At 45.7% G+C, this 19,460-nt stretch overlaps 1 protein-coding gene across 1 annotated transcript; it reads left to right on the top strand.

Annotated features, from left to right (window-relative positions):
• Positions 1–660: 660 nt before the first annotated feature.
• LOC142559994 (pancreatic triacylglycerol lipase-like) lies at positions 661–10,574 on the top strand. The gene is made up of 4 exons (XM_075671727.1): positions 661–906; positions 1,779–1,814; positions 1,867–1,977; positions 10,137–10,574. Exons 1-4 carry the CDS (start codon positions 735–737, stop codon positions 10,559–10,561), a joined length of 744 nt encoding a protein of 247 aa, XP_075527842.1. The 5' UTR covers positions 661–734; the 3' UTR covers positions 10,562–10,574.
• The last annotated feature ends 8,886 nt before the right edge of the window (positions 10,575–19,460 follow it).

Raw genomic sequence — 19,460 nt, 5'->3', positions numbered from 1 at the left:
ACCATCGACTGTGAACGGACCTGAAGAAGTATGTGAAAGCTTCGTCACCGTGCAGAGCAGAGTAGGTATGCAGGGCAATCCCTAGTGTTGAGGTTCAGTGTTATCCAGAGTGCATAAGTTATACTGCTCACTCTATCTTTACTAAGTTTTATTCCTAGATGTATCCAGATGTACTTCCTGGACCACGGAATCGTATGAAATATTGAAAAGTTATCATCGTATTGTCCACCCTTGGAATGTCGTCGTGGATTCTTGACGAAAGCAATGGTATTGCTAGGCATATTCATTTGGTGCTGCTCCACAGGTAAACAATTTCTGTTAATTTAATTTCCGTGGACTAAGTTTCTCTTGATCATCAATATATGCAGATTCGGTCTGAAGTATACCATTGCCAGGACGGCTCCACTATGGCCATCGCAAGACACAGTCGTGCAGTGCGTTGATTCACTCGGGAAGAGGGCTTTCACCACTATATTGCCTTGTTCCTTCTGATAAGGTGAGAATCGTTACTTACTTACGAACACACACACACACACACACGCACACACACACACACACACACACACACACAAGCGCACACCTCACTTAAGCGACAGGCTGGTCCCCGCTCATGTGGCCGTCATACCGCACTCACTCCCCCGCCTTGGCGCTCGCAGGAAAACTCCTCCGTCGTTCTTGTTGACTAGAGCAAGGGTTGCGGCTCGGTTCTGGGCTACAGCACGGCGGCGGCCAACATGCGCACCGTGGCCCGTTCGCTGGCGCTGCTGGTCAAGACGCTGGTGGACGCCGGGGCGGTGAAGCCCGAGCACGTCCACTACATCGGCCACAGCCTGGGCGCCCAGACGGGAGGCTTCTTCGGCAAGGACGTCAAGCAGCTCACGGGTCGGCTCGTCGGACGTATCACCGGTGAGGCGCGGGCATGTCTGTCGAAATTTGCTGAAATCGGCGGCGAAAACCGGTGAAAAATTTCAAGGCAAACGTGGCGCACGCCGTCCTTCTCGAGGAAGATTCGCTCCCAGCCAAAAGGGTCGAGGTGAATCCCAGAAAACGCCGTGACGCAAAACGCAGTGTCACGTTCCAATGTCACCTGCCAACGTCACTTCCCAATGGAAGTGAGTTCGGTAAATCATCCAATGCAGAGGGCGCAATGCTTCCGCCACTGGCAGTGCGCCGCGCAGAAACGAGGGCATTTAAAAAAACCTATTCATACCCCTGTATGCCCTGAGGCATTTTTCCAGGCATATAAAAAAAGCCAGCTTGAAGTAAAAATTTTGCAGTATAACGATCCCCAGACGGCGTTATAGAACTCCTAGAGTGAAACTAAAATTTGAAATGAGGCCTGGGGAGGGGCCCCCTTACAGGGAGAGTAAAGGAAACCTTGAATCAGTTTAGACATTCTTTAAAGTATTCTTTCAATACTTTCGCGGTAATACGTTGATTATTAGCGAAGAAAATGGTCAGTCACATTTCTTGAATTTCCCGCCGAAACCTTAGGTCCTATTGGTTAGTATGGCATTATGGATTTCAAGGTAAAAAAAAAAAAACACCTTTATATCGGTGACGTCGGTCTTGATTACCAGTGCTTGAGCTTAGGCGCCACATTAAAATGACTTTCACTTTCCCTTCTTACAACCAACCTGTTAGGCTGTTACAGAGAACTAAATGAAAATTGTTTTTTGAAAGAACGTGTTGTCTGGGTGAACCCGTTTAGTGTGTTTTTTTCGATGTCCCTTTAAAGAGCCGGCGATCGCCTTAGCGCTCTCGCGACACATGCGCAGGTCTGGACCCCGCAGGACCGCTATTCGAGTCGCGCGGCGTCCACTTGACAAAAGACGACGCCACCTTCGTGGATGTGCTGCACACGAGCTTCGGCCGCGGACGTGGTCCAGGGCCGTCTTCGAATGAGCACTAGTTGCGGACACGTGGACTTCTACCCGAACGGCGGCAGAGAGCAACCGGGCTGCTGGAGATTCAGCTGTGAGTGTTTGGAACTTTCCCGGTGACCGTGCCGCGAGAGTTTGACAACGCGAAACTTTGCGACATCCTGGAAAAGGCGGATCGCTGTTAGTGCAATTAAGTCGCATCAGCTGCACTATGAAAGCTCGACAGGGTGTCTACCAACCGGGTAAACTGGGAATTCTCAGGGATTTTTAGTAGTCTGGAAAAAGTCAGGGAATTTGGGCCTCTATCAGGGAAAATTAGCAGCTTATTTTACTGAAAGGATCGAAAGTCGCAGTAATGCTGGCTCGAGCAACAGACAGGAATCGTAATGAATCGTCTTTGACGCCCTGTCGTCGGCTGGAGGAGTGGCTAGTGTACAGTCAACGACCGAGTTTCCGGATTCCCGATAATTAGGACGGCTTCGCGGCACCGCCACGTACCCCATAGAGTCAACGTATCAGGACGTGTGACATTTGCGACGCAAGAACTCTTCGCCGTCCGATTTTCCGGACGTTTTGCCGTGACCGCAGGTCCGAAACGGCAGTAATCAACGGCACCACGACTGCCGTCTTGATTACTTCGCCACCTCGAACCGGCACTCTCACACGCAGATCCGCTGGCAGCCGTTGCCACCAATGCGACAACGCTAGCCCTAGCTGCTTCGACGTTCGCTATGAAGCTTGTTACCGTTGGGTGCCGAGTTTTTTATTGAAAGGATTAGCTGCTGTCAGCAATGGCACTGACTCCGCCTTTGTGGTCCTCGCGATTGGCTTAAAAACTTGGAAAACATGGTGCGTTGCATAATGCCGGTTCCTGAAAGTCAGCTTCGCCTCTGTACAGAAGTGTTACTTGGTGAAGCATACACAAAAATATTGCAGTGAAGCATAACAAGCTTGGCTAGGGGCCATTTGCACGGAACACAGTATGTATTCCTTAATTATACACGCGTGCACCCGGTATTTCCTGTCACAGTACGAGCACCGATATGCCTAATATGTGTACCGTCAGGCCTTCAGAGCGTTTTCGAACGTGCCTGTGGCGGTTTGAGTCCATAAGGGCAGTAAATGACACGCATTTATTTTTTTCCAACTGGCCGATTTTTCGGATGTTTTCGCGGCCTCTAGGGAGTTCGAAAATTCGGTCGTGGACTGTGCGACTGACCAAGATGCTTCAAATGGTCCTTGGGGTGAACGAGTGGCGGAAGGAGGACCAGAACAGACATGACCTACGCATTGAGGAATGAGCGGGAAAGGAAGCTTGCTGCCGCCGTTTTGAAGGAGCTTGAGCTCAAAAAATAGTTTTGGCTGATGCCGAGATGCAGGTGTCCATCCAAACCAAAATAAACTCTTTAAAGCAGTGAAACACAACACTCGGGCGTCGTTCGCGGGTGAGAGTATGTCAGAACAGTTGAGGTTGACTTACGAGCGGTTGAGAGAGAATCTCAATTGTGACAGAGTTCGGGCCTCATACCACTGATCTTGCTATCAGTTGATAGAAATAGCTCATATTCGAAAATATTTGCTTCTATATGCACCTGCTTTTTATTCGTATTTGAGAATGTCCGACTTCATTGCAATTTTTTTCGAAGGCACTTTATTTGCTGTGCATTCTACTAACCCCTGCCTTCTATTATCTTTTTGAATAACATAAACACTACTCCTTAGTATTCAAATTGGATTAAATCGCTTTGTAAATTTTTTATGTGCTTACTAGAGAGTGACAGCATCAGGCGATATGTTTTCAGCCCGTCTTGACATAAAGCGTAGTTCTGCATCACTCAGGTAAATTTGCAATGGCACTCAGGGAAAACCTGGAAAACTCAGGTAATTTGGAAATGTCAACTTGGCAGACACCGTGGCTCGGTTCTCTCGATTCGTGCGAAAAGTGACATGAACTTCTCTACTTGTCATTCTTTTCTTTCTTTTCTTTCGCTGCGATGGAAATTACAGGCGGACACTCCAAGGGAATTTTAACCGTCGTCATCACCGTCGGCGTTACCCTTACGCTCAGCATATATTTTCGTTAGATGAAGGTCCCGGACTTGGAAACCCTACAGAAATATAGACCAGCCTCAGCGCATCCTAAATGGGACTATTTTTTTTTTACTTACACTGGCCACATGAGTGTAGCTAGTGTGGGAAGCCACAATGGTTTTTTTCTTGGTGTAGAAAAGTTATAGTTCCGCCCGCTTCCACGAAGCCAGTTTTACAGCCATGGTGTAGCACGGAAAGTTGACTTTCTACAATGCGGTTTCGGTGGGTGTAGGCAGCAGACGACGAACCAGCAGGCTGGTGCTGCAAATGCGTGGCGCCATTTTGTCTGTCGGCGCTGATATAGCGCCGATAGTGAATGTTCGCTGCAGGGAAGGCAGTGAAGCACTGGCGTGACCGTGTGTGAGAGGAAGGTGAGCTAATATTCCAAGAAGAAAAAATTAGGTTACTCATAGATGGTGCGGGCTGGTTCAAAAAGAGGGACAAAAGGGAAGGAAAAACATGGAGGTTAGCCAGTGCAAAACTTCGAGCTGTATTACACGCATTGAGAAGCTGTCTTCGTGCACCGCCCATTCGCAACGTATTTCGCTGCAGTTTGTCTAGACTTGTCAAAGGTAGGAAACTCGTACATTTGCGTTCAGTTACTGTCAAGGACATTTCGCAGCCAGTTAGTGCGAAGTCAGGCCTGGTGCGGAGTCAGGCGCTTTTCGTCTGCTGATGCAGGAGACAATGGGCAGTGTTCTATGATTGGCTACATCTCAGTTAGCCAAGTGCATCACATGACGTCATAGCCTCTACCTGCCACTACACTCGTCTGCACGAGCCTGCAGGAAGCGCAGGTAAAAAAAAATAGCGCCAGTAATTTCCCCCTGTGATTAAATTTCGCATTAGTTTCCCAGTGGATGTACGTGTCGTGAGGTCATGACGCAGAAGGTGGTCACGTAGGAGCAGGACATATTTCCATGTTTTGACACCCGATCTGGCTCGCTGGGTGGCCCGCTATGCTGGCACATCGGGCCGCGCAATGAGTCGCAGGTTAGCAGGCTACCGAACGATCCGCAGCGAGGGTTAAAACGTCACGGTACGCCATGAAATCACGTGGCCACTTCCTGTGTCATGACGTAACGACAAACAGGGCTTATGGGAAACGAAACCTAAACTAGTTCACTTATAGAGCCTTGAGGCTTGGCACAATGTCTGCTGGGGTTTCGAGGATCGGGGATCATTAGCCCAAAAAATCGTCGTGTTGAAAAATGTCAGACCAGTACTTTTGGAGCATTTCGTAGAACCACACCAAACGTTCTTGAGACGTCGCGCGGAAGCTCATTCTGGGATATAGGAACGTGGCTCGACATTTTGAGTGTGATTCGTGAGCACTAGAACTCCGAATGGTGACATCTTTCATATGGTTGGTTTTAAGCACTATTATGTACGCATTCAAGAGTCTCCTTATTTCACGCAATCTCGATACGCCAAGTGAGAAATAGTAATCAAGAGGGCAGAGCTGCGACGGCGGCTTTATACTACAGCCTGTGGGAAGTCACGCATATTTAATTCTAGGCTTTGCACAAGATTAGCCGTTGCAATTTGTGGATAACTAACCTCCTAGTGCATTGTTACACAGCGGCAGGAGGCGAGGATCGCGGTAGGCGGTACGGTGGACCAGACAGCCATAAATTTAAATCCGAGGTAACGAGAGAAATACATTTGAGACATTTATTTATTTATTTATTCCAAGTATCCTCAAGCTCAAATGCACTGCATAGGGGAGTAGGTTACAAACAAAGCGCAAGTTATAAAAACTTATACAGAAACAAACGATAATGCAGAAACCATTAAGGCAGAACACACCAGGAAATGACAACGATAAATGATAAAAAAAATAAAGGAAATGCAAGCAAGGCACATGACCATTATTGTTGTGGGACAAATATACACCCGAAAGGGTGCAACCGTTTTAAGAGTGCTGTTCTGAACCAGTTCAAGTGGCATTTAATAAGGTTATCGCGATCAGGATTCCCAACAGGAGCGGAACACTCTAATTTGGGGCACACAAGTGTTTTATAGAGAAGCAAGTTTAGTTCTTTAGGAGACCTACTAAAATTTCCACCTAAGTGTCCTAACATACGATTAGCGTTATCAATTATTGCGGTGACGGGAGTTTTCCGTGTTTCATCGGACGTTACATTGATTCCAAGATATCATTATCGCAAAAATTGTTGCAGCGCAGTAATTTTAAGTTTAAACTGGGCGGTCATCGTTTATTCGAGAAACACGCATTAATTTTAACTTATTAATTCTTAATTCCATGAGCCACTTGTCGCACCAACCTACTTCAGAATCGAAGTCTGATTGTAATATATGTTCATCGTGTTCACTGCAAGTTTCTCAATATATACAACACAAATATTCGTCGTAACGATGAATATTAGAAGACACACAACTTGACAAATCATCAATGTATACATAAAAAAGAAAAGCAATGGGCCTAAAACTGAGCCCCGAGGCACGGCAGATTGAACATTTGTTGGTGAATGACCGTTATTGTTAACCGTGACCTACTGAACTCGACTGGTAAGACAATATTCTAGCCATGTTTGTAATTTGTCATCTAGGTTCAATGCTGAAAGTTTGACCATAACAAGTGCGTGGCATACTTTATTGAATGCTTTGGATAAGTCTAAATATATGCAGTCAGCTTGGGAACTTCTTTCCATTGCGACGTGCAAGCGATGTGTAAAAAAGCGGTATTGTGTCACACGCGTAGGATCGTCGGAAGCCGTGTTGAGCACCCGTAAATAAATATTTGAGTTTAGGAAGTTAAGAATGTTAGTATACAATATATGCTGCATAGTTTTGCAAGGAATGCTTTTTAATGAAATTGGGCGGTTGTTAAAAGGGCAGTGTATGTAACCAGATTTCCGAACGCGAACCACCTTGGCAATCTTACAGTCCGATGGTAAGGAGCCACGATCAAGTGATTGCTGACAAAGCTTAGTTAGGAAGAGAGCTGAACATATCTTTGTTTTACAAATTATGAGTTGATGTTATCCACGGCACTAGGTGAAGAAGATTTAATTGAGTTAATTAACCCTTACAATGCCAGCATACTCTGTTGTAACAGGAGATATCGGATGAAAATTACTGTGAGAAACTGTGTAATGCTCGCTTGGATAATGAGAGTAAAAATTAAAGATAACTCCGTTAAGTATGAGAGGGGAATAAGCAAATACTATGGATTCGCCTGAATCACAATTTATGAATATAAGGTGGCTTTTATCGCCCTTTACAATGCTCCAGAATTTCTTGAGGTTATTACACAGTTAACTAGGTAGAGTTATAGAAAGATATCTTAGCGTCGTTAACAGAGTTTAGATAATTTTGCTAGGCCTTAAAATACACCTCCCAACATGCAGCAGTCTTCAGGAGATTTTCCAAACGAAAGGGCCCTCGGATTTTATTACGTGGACGTTAAAGCATATTGGTAAATCATGCTGCGTTATTGTGCGCCACTACTTGCCTCCCAGGCACATACTTGTCAATGAGTTAGTGTACTTTCGCAATGAATATTCTACAGTTTTCTTGAACAGCTATGAAGTCAAAGCTCTAAAGATAAACTTCGAGGAATTCGTTGTTTTTAATTTATAAGGTCAAAATTAGCTCCTTTACCGTAGCGAATTGTTCTTTTTTTTACGCTGGACACGATGAGACAATACATTACTGCTAAAGGGTAAAGAGCTAATGATCATTCAAACCAGGACGGAAAGTTAAAGGACATACGAATATTGGGTGCACAGGAAAAATTAAGTCCAATGTATTTGAGGATTCAAACGTAATTCTTGTCGGTTCTGTCACAAACTGCTTGAAATGGAAGCAATCGGACATGTCTAAACTGATTGCACTGGGTGGAAGATGGGCTTACTATATGATATGTGCCGGACCATGCTATATCTGAGACATTGAAGTCCCCTAAGAGAATGACCGGGCAGGAACAGTATCCAGAGACAATATCGGCAGTGACGTCATGAAAATCATCACCCAAGTTTATGTGGCGTTAGGAGGGCAGTAGCATACTCCTAGTATGATCTTTCGTATTTCTAAGAGAAACGCCCACCAACGCTTTTTCCAAATCAGACACCACGTCTACTTGAAATAATCAGGTTTCTTGTTGGCACAGCAATGAATACGCCACCACCACATTTTCCCTCTCTATCGCAGGGATACACATCGTAATGTGTAATGTTGTGAAATATTTCGTTATTGTAAACTTGAGAGCTCAGCCACGTATCGGTTAGTCTTAGGAGGTGAGCACCACAAGCGCACGCTGTCTAGTTCAATTGATCTTGCTTCTTCATCACACTTCTAAAATAGAATTGAAAGGGAAAGTATCGAAGAGCTGTCAGTACCACATCCCACCTCTATCAGCGATGTTTCGCTATGCTCAGAAGCATGGTTATTTGCACTTCTTGTTGACCGTCCGTGCGTGTTATCAGCGGGGCCGTTACTCATATCGTACCGTGATGCAGTTTTATTTGACACTGGTGACACTGGTGCTAACCTGCGCGTCTGTTCCTTAACGCTTTCACTTGATCTGTCATACCCGCAACATATGTCCTCCACGTAAATATTATTGTGGCTAAGGACAAAGGTAGGCGAATTTGCCAGTGCTTTCTCAAACTCAACCTTTTTCTAGCGTTCGTTAGTCAATGTTCTTCAGCAAGAGTTATATAGCTCTTTCAGTTCTTTTTAAAATGTGTTGCCGGACTTTAAACCTAATGAATTATAACAATTTGAGGTCTGAATTCGTTTCCTTGAAAAGGGCCAACAGGCAGGTGTGCCCGCTTAATTAGATTTGTCATTAGTTTGCTCTGCGTCAATTTTCCGTTTCAGCAGCCCAACCACTTTGTTTTCTAGTTTGATCGCACGTCTTGAGGCCGTCCATAGAACGTCTGGAACCGCATAGAAGATGAGTTTGTCACGACGAGCCCTGTCCTCGAGGTCGTCAATCCGAGAGCGGGTGTCATCGGTTTTTGTTTCTTTTTTTTTTTTGCGCAACACCAGCAACCGCTTCTCGAGCGAGTTGCAAGTCGCGCTGTACGGTGTCGATGGCGCCCCAATCCTGACCTGAAACTTCAGATAGTCGATCAGCTCCGCCTCAAACGACTGCCGTGATTTCTCGATGTCATTTACGACACACGGCGAGTCAGAATGTCCTTTAGTGAGCGTTATTGGCTGAGGCTAATGCCGCAAGATTTCCTTCTCACAATCTGACTCATTTTCGGAGCTACTGTAATTAGTAGGTTTATTAGGAGGGTCAGGATTGATCGAAGCGTCGTGACAGCATAACAGAAGGCAAGAAACTTGAAAGGAACAATGAACGAGTCGCTTCTTGGAACCGGATTACTTGCGCGCCTTTCTTTATATCATTCTCTACGAATGTTATCCCGCGTATGATACCGCGCGAAACAGTGCGATCCTCATTATTTAAAAAAATAAAAAAAATCATTGTGGGGTTTGACGTCCTGAAACTGGCGAGTGGGTTTCGAGGGACACCGTAGTGGTAAAAGAGGCTATGGACTACTTTAACCACGTGGCGTTCGTTTACCGTGCACCCGATGCACCGTACACGAGCGTGTACTTAATAATTGTAATAATTTGAAGATTCGGCGAGCTGGTGTGGAATAATTGCTTGTGACAAGCCCATTGAGTCACGTAACACAAAAGAAGAGGAAGACCAATACACATTGAGCGTTGTGGCGTTCCGCCCCTGTGTTTTGCCCTAGCACCTTTTTTCGGCTTTTTCAAGTTGAGGGCGGCTTTTTGCAGCATTGTAGAAGAGTAAGTTTCGAATACGGCTCAACTATTATTTAAGCATATTTCCACTTACCGACATGTGGGAGACAGTAGGTGAATATTTGTAGAAGACTGCTCCGAATAGCGGTGGCCATTTGTCTTGAACAAAGTTGCGCATATTCATGTTATGTGAATATAAAAAAGTTGTAATTTATCGAATGCCGTTCCGTATATTCCCTGATTTCGTGTGGAACGCTCTTCGATTCGAGTGAAAAATATACGAAAAAAAAAGAAAGACTTTTTCGCCTATAACCGGAAAATAAGTGGTAAGTGATTATAAGAGAGTGTTTGTGGGACCCTCCGACCAGCCTCCATAGCGCTTTTACGAGTTGTTGCACGCATTTCTCGCAGCCTGCTCGCACTCCAAGGCCACCGAGTTCTACGCCGAGTCGGTGCGCGAGTGCGACTTCCCGACGCGCTCGTGCAAGAGCTACGCCGACTTCGTGGCCGGCAAGTGCGCGCCCAGCTGCGAGGACGGCCGCACCTGCGGTCACATGGGCCACCCGGCCAGAGTGCCGCTGGCCGGCGACCACTTCACGAAGACCACGAAGCAGCAGTGCCCGCCCAGGGCCGTCGGCTACAACCTGCGGGTGCAGATCGCGCCTCGGAGAATGGACCCGGACGCGACGCTGGTGAACTCGCTGGGACGCTCGGCGCAGATCCTTCTCGAAGAGGCCACGCCCGAAGAACGTCGGGAACTACTGGACGCGCTCAGAGAGGAGATGGCTGTGCGCACCGGTCAGCGGTCCCCGTATGATGGACAACCGTGGGAATGACCATTAGACGGACCGCTAGATCTGCTCTTAACTTTGTTTTTCTCTCTCTTTAGACGCAGACACACACACACACACACACACACACACACACACACACACACACACACACACACACACACACACACACACACACACACACACACACACACACACACACACACACACACACACACACACACACACACACACACACACACACACACACACACACACACACACACACACACACACACACACACACACACACACACACACACACACACACACACACACACACACACACACACACACACACACACACACACACACACACACACACACACACACACACACACACACACACACACACACACACACACACACACACACACACACACACACACACACACACACACACACACACACACACACACACACACACACACACACACACACACACACACACACACACACACACACACACACACACACACACACACACACACACACACACACACACACACAAGCACAAGCACACACCGTAGAACTGTTGTACTGTTGGCTGTACTTTCGTAGAAACTTTACGCGCGTTTGTACTTTATTAAGTGCGGAAGTTTGGGAAATTCGATACTAAAGTTCGCCTCGAAATTCCGGACCTGGCGTCATCGACATTATCGTGACACCACGACCGAGCAGAATTTGCTGTCACTTTGTAGCAATAATGGCGAATACTCCGCCATTTAATTTCTACGGAACTTTCTCACGGTGAGGTAAAGCTCTGCCCTTCATATATAGTTCAATAGACAGGGCGTAAACTTGTAATTTTGTGTACGTTTTCTGGATTTATGGAGACAGTACCGTTTCCGTCGGCTCAGTCGATCACACGAGGAAATACAGTGGGGTGCATGGGGACTAACTGTTGCCCTTCAGCCACTCGTTGCTCTTGTTCCGTGTCAAGTGATCGTGGGTTGACAGTGCCTGACGCCAGTGGTCTACATAACGGGAGCGGTGCGGCGAAGACAACTTAACATTGTGAACAAATGGACGAGCGCAGGAAGACCACGACCGCGCGATTTCCCACGCGCCGTTGGAACAAAATACAAAGAAGAAAGCGACCATTAAGGACCGTACACGATGGTAGACGTACAAGAAAAAGATGGAAGAAGAAGGGACACTGGAAGATGCTCGGTTGCAAATGAGCTCATAGGTTCGGGACAACAGTCTAGCGATGGAAAGATGGAGACAATCAACTCTTGTGATGGTTCAATGTCTACTAGCTGGATTATGAGTGAGGATCCTTCCTGATTTCCTCATTCAAAATCTAAGAAATGCCAGTCTTAGTTTACTTTCAAGGAAAGTGCGTTGAAGAAGTCTCTTTCGACTGCAGCATCCTCTTCATCGTTGGGTCGTTGAAGGTGGAAGTGAAACTGCCGCTCAATATTATCAGCTTCAGTAGATGTTTTCGCATACTAGCCAACTTAATCCAGATATAATAATAATAATAATAATAATAATAATAATAATAATACAGAAAACTTGGTTGACAATAAAAAAATATTTCCCTTTAAAGTTTTACAGATCTTTTGGCTAGACCGCCCGACAAGAAGGGGTGGACTAATGATACTTATTTCCGTTAGAATATGTCATTAAGGTAAAATTTGAACGGATCAGTCCCGAGTTCAAAATTCTGGCTTTAGAACTCATTCTTCCTGGATGTTGCCCACATTATATCGTAACTACTTATTTCCCTTCTGGTGTGCAGGACACTAGCTCTTTTGACAGTGTTCTAGATAGCTGTGGGCGTGATCTTTTATTTAATGGGGATTTCAATTCGCACCATGTTACACGGCGTTTAAAAACAGATTCGTGCGGTAACTGCTGGTGGAATTGGTTATTAGACAACAACCTTTCTCCGTGAAAATTTAGGGTCAACTACATTGGTGCGTGGCCAAAATCGGTCTGCAATCGATCTCACATTCTCTAGTCGTAGTCTCTCTGTGCCTTCGAGGTCGGCTGTTGATTTTGCCTGTAATAATGACCATCTCCCACCATACTTTGAAATAGCCTGCTCTACTACACCTACGGATAATCATGTCCGAACTTTTCTAGACTACAATACCTTCAAGAAGTCTTTGCCGTCTGTGCTTTCGTCCCTGTTAGGTGCTTCCGATGGCAGAAAGGTGGGATTACATGAGAACTGGGAAACCCTTAGAAGAGCTGAAGTTTGCTGAGATCAATCACGCCGATGTCAAACCCCCCCCCCCCCCCGCTCCCCCAAGCATATAAAACTTTATATAATCTATTACTCTCGAGCTGTGGAAGCTCACGTAGAGCCAGGTACTTCTTGATCATTATATATCCATGGTTGATGAACGCAATGCGCCGAGCGGATAAACAAAAAGAACATTGGCACAAAAAACCGAAACAAAACAGGTAGTGATTATTACCGTGCTCGTTGCAAGACAGCAAAATTCTCTCTCTTTCTCTCTCTTTCATGAATGCGTAAGCATAAGAAATAGTACTGTAATACGTTGATAATATAGGCAAAAGGAAAATCAAAAAGATAATTTTGCGAATACTGAATTCTGTCATAAATTCAACAAAAGACGCCGACAGCGGATTTTATGCGACAAGGGGCCGTTAATGCTATCGCCGTTAAAACTGCAGTATACTTCCCGATGGCGACGCATTAGGTGCCACTGTCGTAGATTTGCTGACATGGCCACCACTACAGGACGCAACCGGAGTGTCCATGATAGTTTGTTTCATTTTTACCTCCGTCTCAAATAGACAGATTTGTTTTCTCCGAAATAACAACACCGGAAATTATAGATACACTAAATCTTGTGCCGTCAAAAAAGACGACGGGTTACTATGGTCCACCTGTTAGCTTACTCAGAAACAATATCGACATCTTGGGTCCTGTGCTTGCAAACTCATTCCATGAATCCTCTTTATCGAGTACATATGCTAACCAGCTCAATATCGGAAGATTGATAGCAATATACGAAGCGGATAGCCCAAACGGCTTAGGGAACTACCGTCCAATAACAATTTTATCATGTATTATATAATACGCTCTTCGAAAAACTGATCGCAAAATGCATCACAAGCTATTTTTTAAAAATGCCACATACTTTCAAACGCACAACACTGTTTACGAACTGGTTACTCTGTTACAACTGCCGTAAGCTCCCTAAAAGAAATTATAAACGAAGCATTTAACACGAACTACTTCGCACTCGCCGTATTCCTGGATATCAGAAAAGCGTTTCACTCAGTAGATCACAGTACATTATTAAGAAAATTAGAAGATTATGATTTTAGAGAACAATCACTTAGTTTTCGCGCAGCTGTTTAACAAATCGTAAGCAATACGTAGTAGTTAGAACCAAAGAATCTTCACTAAAGACAGGGAAGATGGGCGTTTCGCAAGGGTCGGTACTGGATCAAAAGGTCTACTGTCTATTCATCAACGATTATCCTAGATCGCTGATATCTTCTCATTCTGTTTTATACGCGAATGATACGCCTCTAATAATTTCGCGTCGGCGAGCCTCACAAGACTCGTACACTCTTTCGCCATGTGCCATATTGCGTACGTCGCGGCATTTCACAACTGGTACAAGGGAGAGGCCAGGATAAGCGTCCTCATCTTCAGAGAGTACAAGATAGCACTGGGGTCTACCCGAGTCCACCGGCACCCACCGCTTGCTCCAGCTCGGGCTTCACAACACGCTTAGCGAAATCGCCGATGCGCAGTGGACTTCACAACTAGAAAGATTCGTGGGCACCGAGAGCGGGACGCCAGATCACGGAAAGTTTCGGCTACCGTTACCACTCACAACAAGGCCAGAAAGTTGCCGTTCCGGACGCGATCAGACAAACGCTAAGAGTCGACCCGATTCCACGGGACGTCCACCCGGAACACAACCGGCGAAGAAGAGTGGCCAGGGCCAGAGCTCTCCTGGAGACTCGCGGACACGAAACGTGGGCGCGGTTCGTTGACGCCGTGGAATACGCAGAACGCTCGCGATTCGCGGTTGCGGTCGTCGATTCGAGAGACGAAACCCGCATATCGGCCAGTGTAGCGTGCGAGCGCGCAGAAGCGGAAGACGCTTCGAAGGCAATCGCCCCCCACGGATCCGATGTGCACGACGGTTCTCTGCGACTCGCGATAAGCGGTCACTAACTTCGCCAAAAGGTGGATCTCAAGAGAGAGTGGCCCGAATCCTGAACAATCGACAAGTGCAGCGGGAGGTAGATTTTCAAAGCAGGATCCAGTGGTTCCCGGAGCACGTGGGAGAAGTACCGGAGACACATTCGCAACCGAAACGAGACGGCACACACCAAGGCGCGCGAGCTCGCGAACCGCGCCGGCGACCGTCTTCCATGGGACAGCACGAAAGACTACTTGACCAGCTACAACTAAATTACCAAGGCCCCCTGCCTGGCCCGCCGAACCTTCCTCCCGCCCAGCGACAAGCTGGACAGTGCGCAAGCGGCGACCCTCAGACAACTGCAGACGCTCGCGTACCCTTACCCGGCACAATACCACAGGCTCTACCCTGGTACATACCCGACAAATATATGCAAGGTCTTCCACACCGATGTAGCCACTTTAACTCGCATGCTCTGGGACTGCAACAAAAACCCGCACGGTGCTAACTCCGGATCACCGCGGTGGGCCGCTGCCTTGCGCAGCTCCAGCCATGGCGACCAACTGTGGGCCGTCCAGCAGGACCGCGAGGCGGCGGCGAGGCAACACCTCGACGTGCCCACGTGGGAGACCTAAGGCCCTGTCGGCGCAAGCTCTGCAGGACTATTAATAAAGTTGTTACCAACCAAAAACTACAGGAAGCGAATGAAATCGCTCAAAGTGAATTGCCGCATACGGTTTGAATCTAAGAAACTTGTTTTAAACTCCTTAAGAATAATAAGTATGTAGTATTTGCTTCTAACCGAAAAACTACTCCTAATAAGTGGAACTTGTACTTGGGAAGCACACAAATCCCACAAGTTAGTAGCCATCAATGTCTAGGAATAAGTCTTGACTCGTCACTACACTGGGCACCACCATATTGAACAAGTAACTAAAAAAGATGGTTTTTGTCATTAAGCCTTATTAAAGGCGCGCAAATGTTTCCATTCTTAAACATTGTCTTATTTATTTCAGCATTTTTCATTGCTATTTAAGATATTGCTTATAATATTAGGGTTTCACCTACGAGGCCTCGTACATTGATCTTTAATCGAAATTCAGGAACGGGGGATGAGAGAATTGCATCGGCTGCTAAAAACACCTTCTGCACAGCTTTTTGCAAAGTTAAATATAACGCCACTTATCCCAGCTCGGGGCTGTGACGCAGCTATAATAATCCACAGAATACTAAGCTCGAACAAACCATATCTTTCATCAATAGTTCTCACGCCTGCAAGGGACAGTATACAAGCTGAGCACAATAATTTCAACTTGTAAACTCGCCAACGTATGTATTTGTGTATGTATGTATGTATGTATGTATGTATGTATGTATGTATGTATGTATGTATGTATGTATGTATGTATGTATGTATGTATGTATGTATGTATGTATGTATGTATGTATGTATGTATGTATGTATGTATGTATGTATGTATGTATGTATGTATGTATTATGTATGTATGTGTTATGTATGTATGTATGTATGTATGTATGTATGTATGTATGTATGTATGTATGTATTATGTATGTATGCCAACGTATGTATATCGTCAACGTTCGCTATCATTTGTGGATGCAAGAATCGGAAATGAAATGCCCAGCTTCATTAGAAAACTTCCAAATGCTGTTGCATCATTAAAACACCTCTTTAAATTATGTATATGAGATTGCCTACTTTTTTTCTTTTTACTGTGGATTGCAATTTACGCTGGCTCTTATAGTATAAGTCCAAAACTAGCCACATAGGCTAAGGATCCAGATGACAGAGTCAATCACATTGTGTCACACTATGCAGGAACAAAGATTTTTCTTTCTTTACTTCACACTATATCACAAAAAACACCTATTGATATTTATATTTTTATTCTGGTATAGATGAAAACGGTAATATCCAGTGTATTTTTTTCAGATGTTTTACGTAGACGCAATGAAACATTCTGAACTTATTTCTGATTGCTGTCTGCATTAAGCCGGGCTTTGGCGGATTATGGGTGCTCGTATCGCGGGTTATAGAGTTCTTTGTGGTCACGAGTAGCGGGGTTTCTTTTTCATTTATAGTTAGCAACACTGATGGGAATATCGGAGTGAAAGGACAGGGAGGGAGGTTAGGGTAATATAGTAAAAGACGGGGGACTATTTACGTATTTGCAGTACAGCAACTAGGCAAACGCTTGTCCACAGTTGGTCTTTCGAGTGGCTGGCTTCCTCATGAGAGTTTGGCACCCGGCCTCGCACGCCGGTTGTGTTAGTTCACTTAGAACGTCCCGGTGATGCCGATGAGCTGCCCACCTCAGCGCACTGCAGTGACGCTTATCACGCGTGCGCTGTCACGTGTACAACATATTTGCCTGTCCTCCTTTCTTTTTTTTTTCTTTTTTAGAAGGGGTAGCGCCAGAGGTAATTGATTGTACAGGTGTACTCCCCCATCCTGACTGAATCATGCAGTCATTTACAAAAAAAAAATATTTCCAATTTGGTTTCTGAAGTTTGAAGTATGGGGGTTTGGAACACGTCCGCATTCAGAAGCATTTATTGCGCAATAAGAAATGACGTTTGAAGGATATACTGTACCGATCCAAATATTGTGGGGGATTTTGCGAACTTCAATGAATTCGCTTTCGTTTTCACTGCAGCGGCTAGATAAGAAACGACGAAACGGTTCTGAGTTCTTAAATTGCGCATCGTTCTATTTGACGGGGTAGGGATAATCGGTGTGGATCCGTTGCACAAGCGCTAGTTCAGTGACCATTTTGAGCACACATTTGGAAAGCTGTCAGCAGAAAATTACTGCGAATGCATGAAATGACAGTTAAATGGGAGGAGATACAAAAAGATTTCACAGTATGATCAGCAAAAATAAAAGATGGATAGGATACAGGCATTACAGATGTTGAGGTGAGGCTCTTCAACTGATAAATATAATAACAACAATGCACAGACGGTGCAAGCCAAATACGGATCGGTGTCCTATTCTCCTTCTTACTTTTTCACCTCGCCGAGGCGCATCACAACATCTGACCCACGAGGCGGTTTGCCATGCGCTCGCGTGTACTGCAAACTACAGATAAGGCCTTCGTCTTTCGTTCTGCTAGTGATCACATGGTCAGGCAGAAGCTAAAGAATCGCCGGCGGCAAGAGTGTGTTTTTTCCCTCTCTCTTTCTTTCTATCGAAATTCATTCATCGAGCCGGCAAGTTGGCCGATTTGGTAGGTTAACATCGGTCAAAAAAAGCGTCTTTGTCGTCGTTTGCTTCGAGCCATTTTTTTCGGGGAGTTCTCTGCACTTCGAAGTTGCCTTCGTCTCGATAGCAAGTGATGTAGCCTGCACTGATGTCGCGGCTTGCTTGGATCTTGGCTGCCATTCTGCCGTGTGTCAGCGCATGTGGCTGCGTACAATAGCACTAACATGCTTTCGTGAATAGCGTAAGCCTCTGGCGTCAAGGCGCAACTTTTCGAAAGGACCGCAGAGTTATTGAAAGACTGCTGGATGCTCATTTTCGTAGGGCTATCTGGTAACTCGTGGTGCGAACGAAGCACGGATGGACAGCCACGCCAAGCTACGTTTTCCCCAGCAGAAGAGGTGAGACCAATCCTTGCAACTGTTTCGAAATAATAACGCGCAATCAACACTTCGCGTAGCAGCTGCGCTGTTTTGCTGTAAAACTCTTTTTTTTCCTGCTCGCGAAGTAGGCTTACCAACCATTAGATGAAATGCATACATTGGCCAGTTCAGTGCAGCACGCCACTGAAATTGACGTCGACGTGTTGAAAAAAATAAATTCGTTCCTATCAAGCTGTATAACTTCGGCCATTTCGTCGTGCTTCAATGTTGCCTTTGCCGCCGTACCAGGCGAGGCAGCCGGCACTGATTTACGCGACTTGCTTACGCGTTCGCTGCCATTTTGGCGTTCACTGGTGCATGTGACTGAGAGCAAGGTGATTCATCTGTTTTCGTGAATAACTTTAGCTTGTGCCGTGAGGCCGCAGCCTTTTCGAAGGCGCCACAATTTGACTGAAAGAATGCTGGCGGCTCGCGCAGGCAGGACTTACCCCGACGTTCATGGTTCGAACAACGGGGGGACGATGAGCCGGGCCAAGTTCCGTTTCCCAGGGGACAAGGTGAGCGCAATCCTTTCTGTTGCTTTGAAGTGAAGTAATTACGCTCAACGGACTTGTTAAGTAGCAGCCATGCGATATGTACCATAGGCTGATTTTTGCTCAAAACGCGTTCTTTTTCCTGCTCGCGAAATAGCTATATCAGCCGTTCGACAAATGCACTACAGCTGCTTTTCAGCGTAGCACGTCGATGGATTTGATGTCGGCGCGTTGAAAACATAACCTGTTTGCTACAAATTCGGAAACGCTATTCAAAACTTGCTTAAAGTACATTTAATCGCTATTGTCGGGCATCTTTGCGTTTTGCCGTGTTTTTGCTGGTTTCTGTCGTGGCACCATCGGTGGAAAACCTGCCGAATCGCGGATTCGCCAAGAATGAAAAATTGTACAGAAAGATAAATTTTATGCATATCCAAGACACGTGTTAGAATCTATTTGAAACCAAGCTTTACGATAAAATTTTGTGCAACTAACGGCGACGCGTACAACTGTTTAATTTCATCCTGTGAACGAGTAAATTCACGCAATGTTTATGCACAACTTTCATTCCGTGCAACTTTTTGCACTTGTACTCTACACCAGTTAGAAGCTATTCTGAA

The sequence above is a fragment of the Dermacentor variabilis genome, chromosome 10 (genome assembly GCF_050947875.1).
Source record: "Dermacentor variabilis isolate Ectoservices chromosome 10, ASM5094787v1, whole genome shotgun sequence".
Taxonomy (NCBI): domain Eukaryota; kingdom Metazoa; phylum Arthropoda; class Arachnida; order Ixodida; family Ixodidae; genus Dermacentor; species Dermacentor variabilis.
The sequence above is the reverse complement of the archived record's forward strand: the minus strand, read 5'-3'. Positions and strand labels throughout refer to the sequence as shown.

Excerpts from the sequence above, each read along its gene's own strand:
- LOC142559994 (XM_075671727.1), top strand. The coding sequence starts at position 735 with ATGCGCACCGTGGCCCGTTCGCTGGCGCTGCTGGTCAAGACGCTGGTG. Across the intron at positions 1,815-1,866 it reads ACCGCTATTCGAGTCGCGCG|CTTCGGCCGCGGACGTGGTC; the intron begins GCGTCCACTTGA and ends GCTGCACACGAG. Across the intron at positions 1,978-10,136 it reads GGGCTGCTGGAGATTCAGCT|CCTGCTCGCACTCCAAGGCC; the intron begins GTGAGTGTTTGG and ends CATTTCTCGCAG.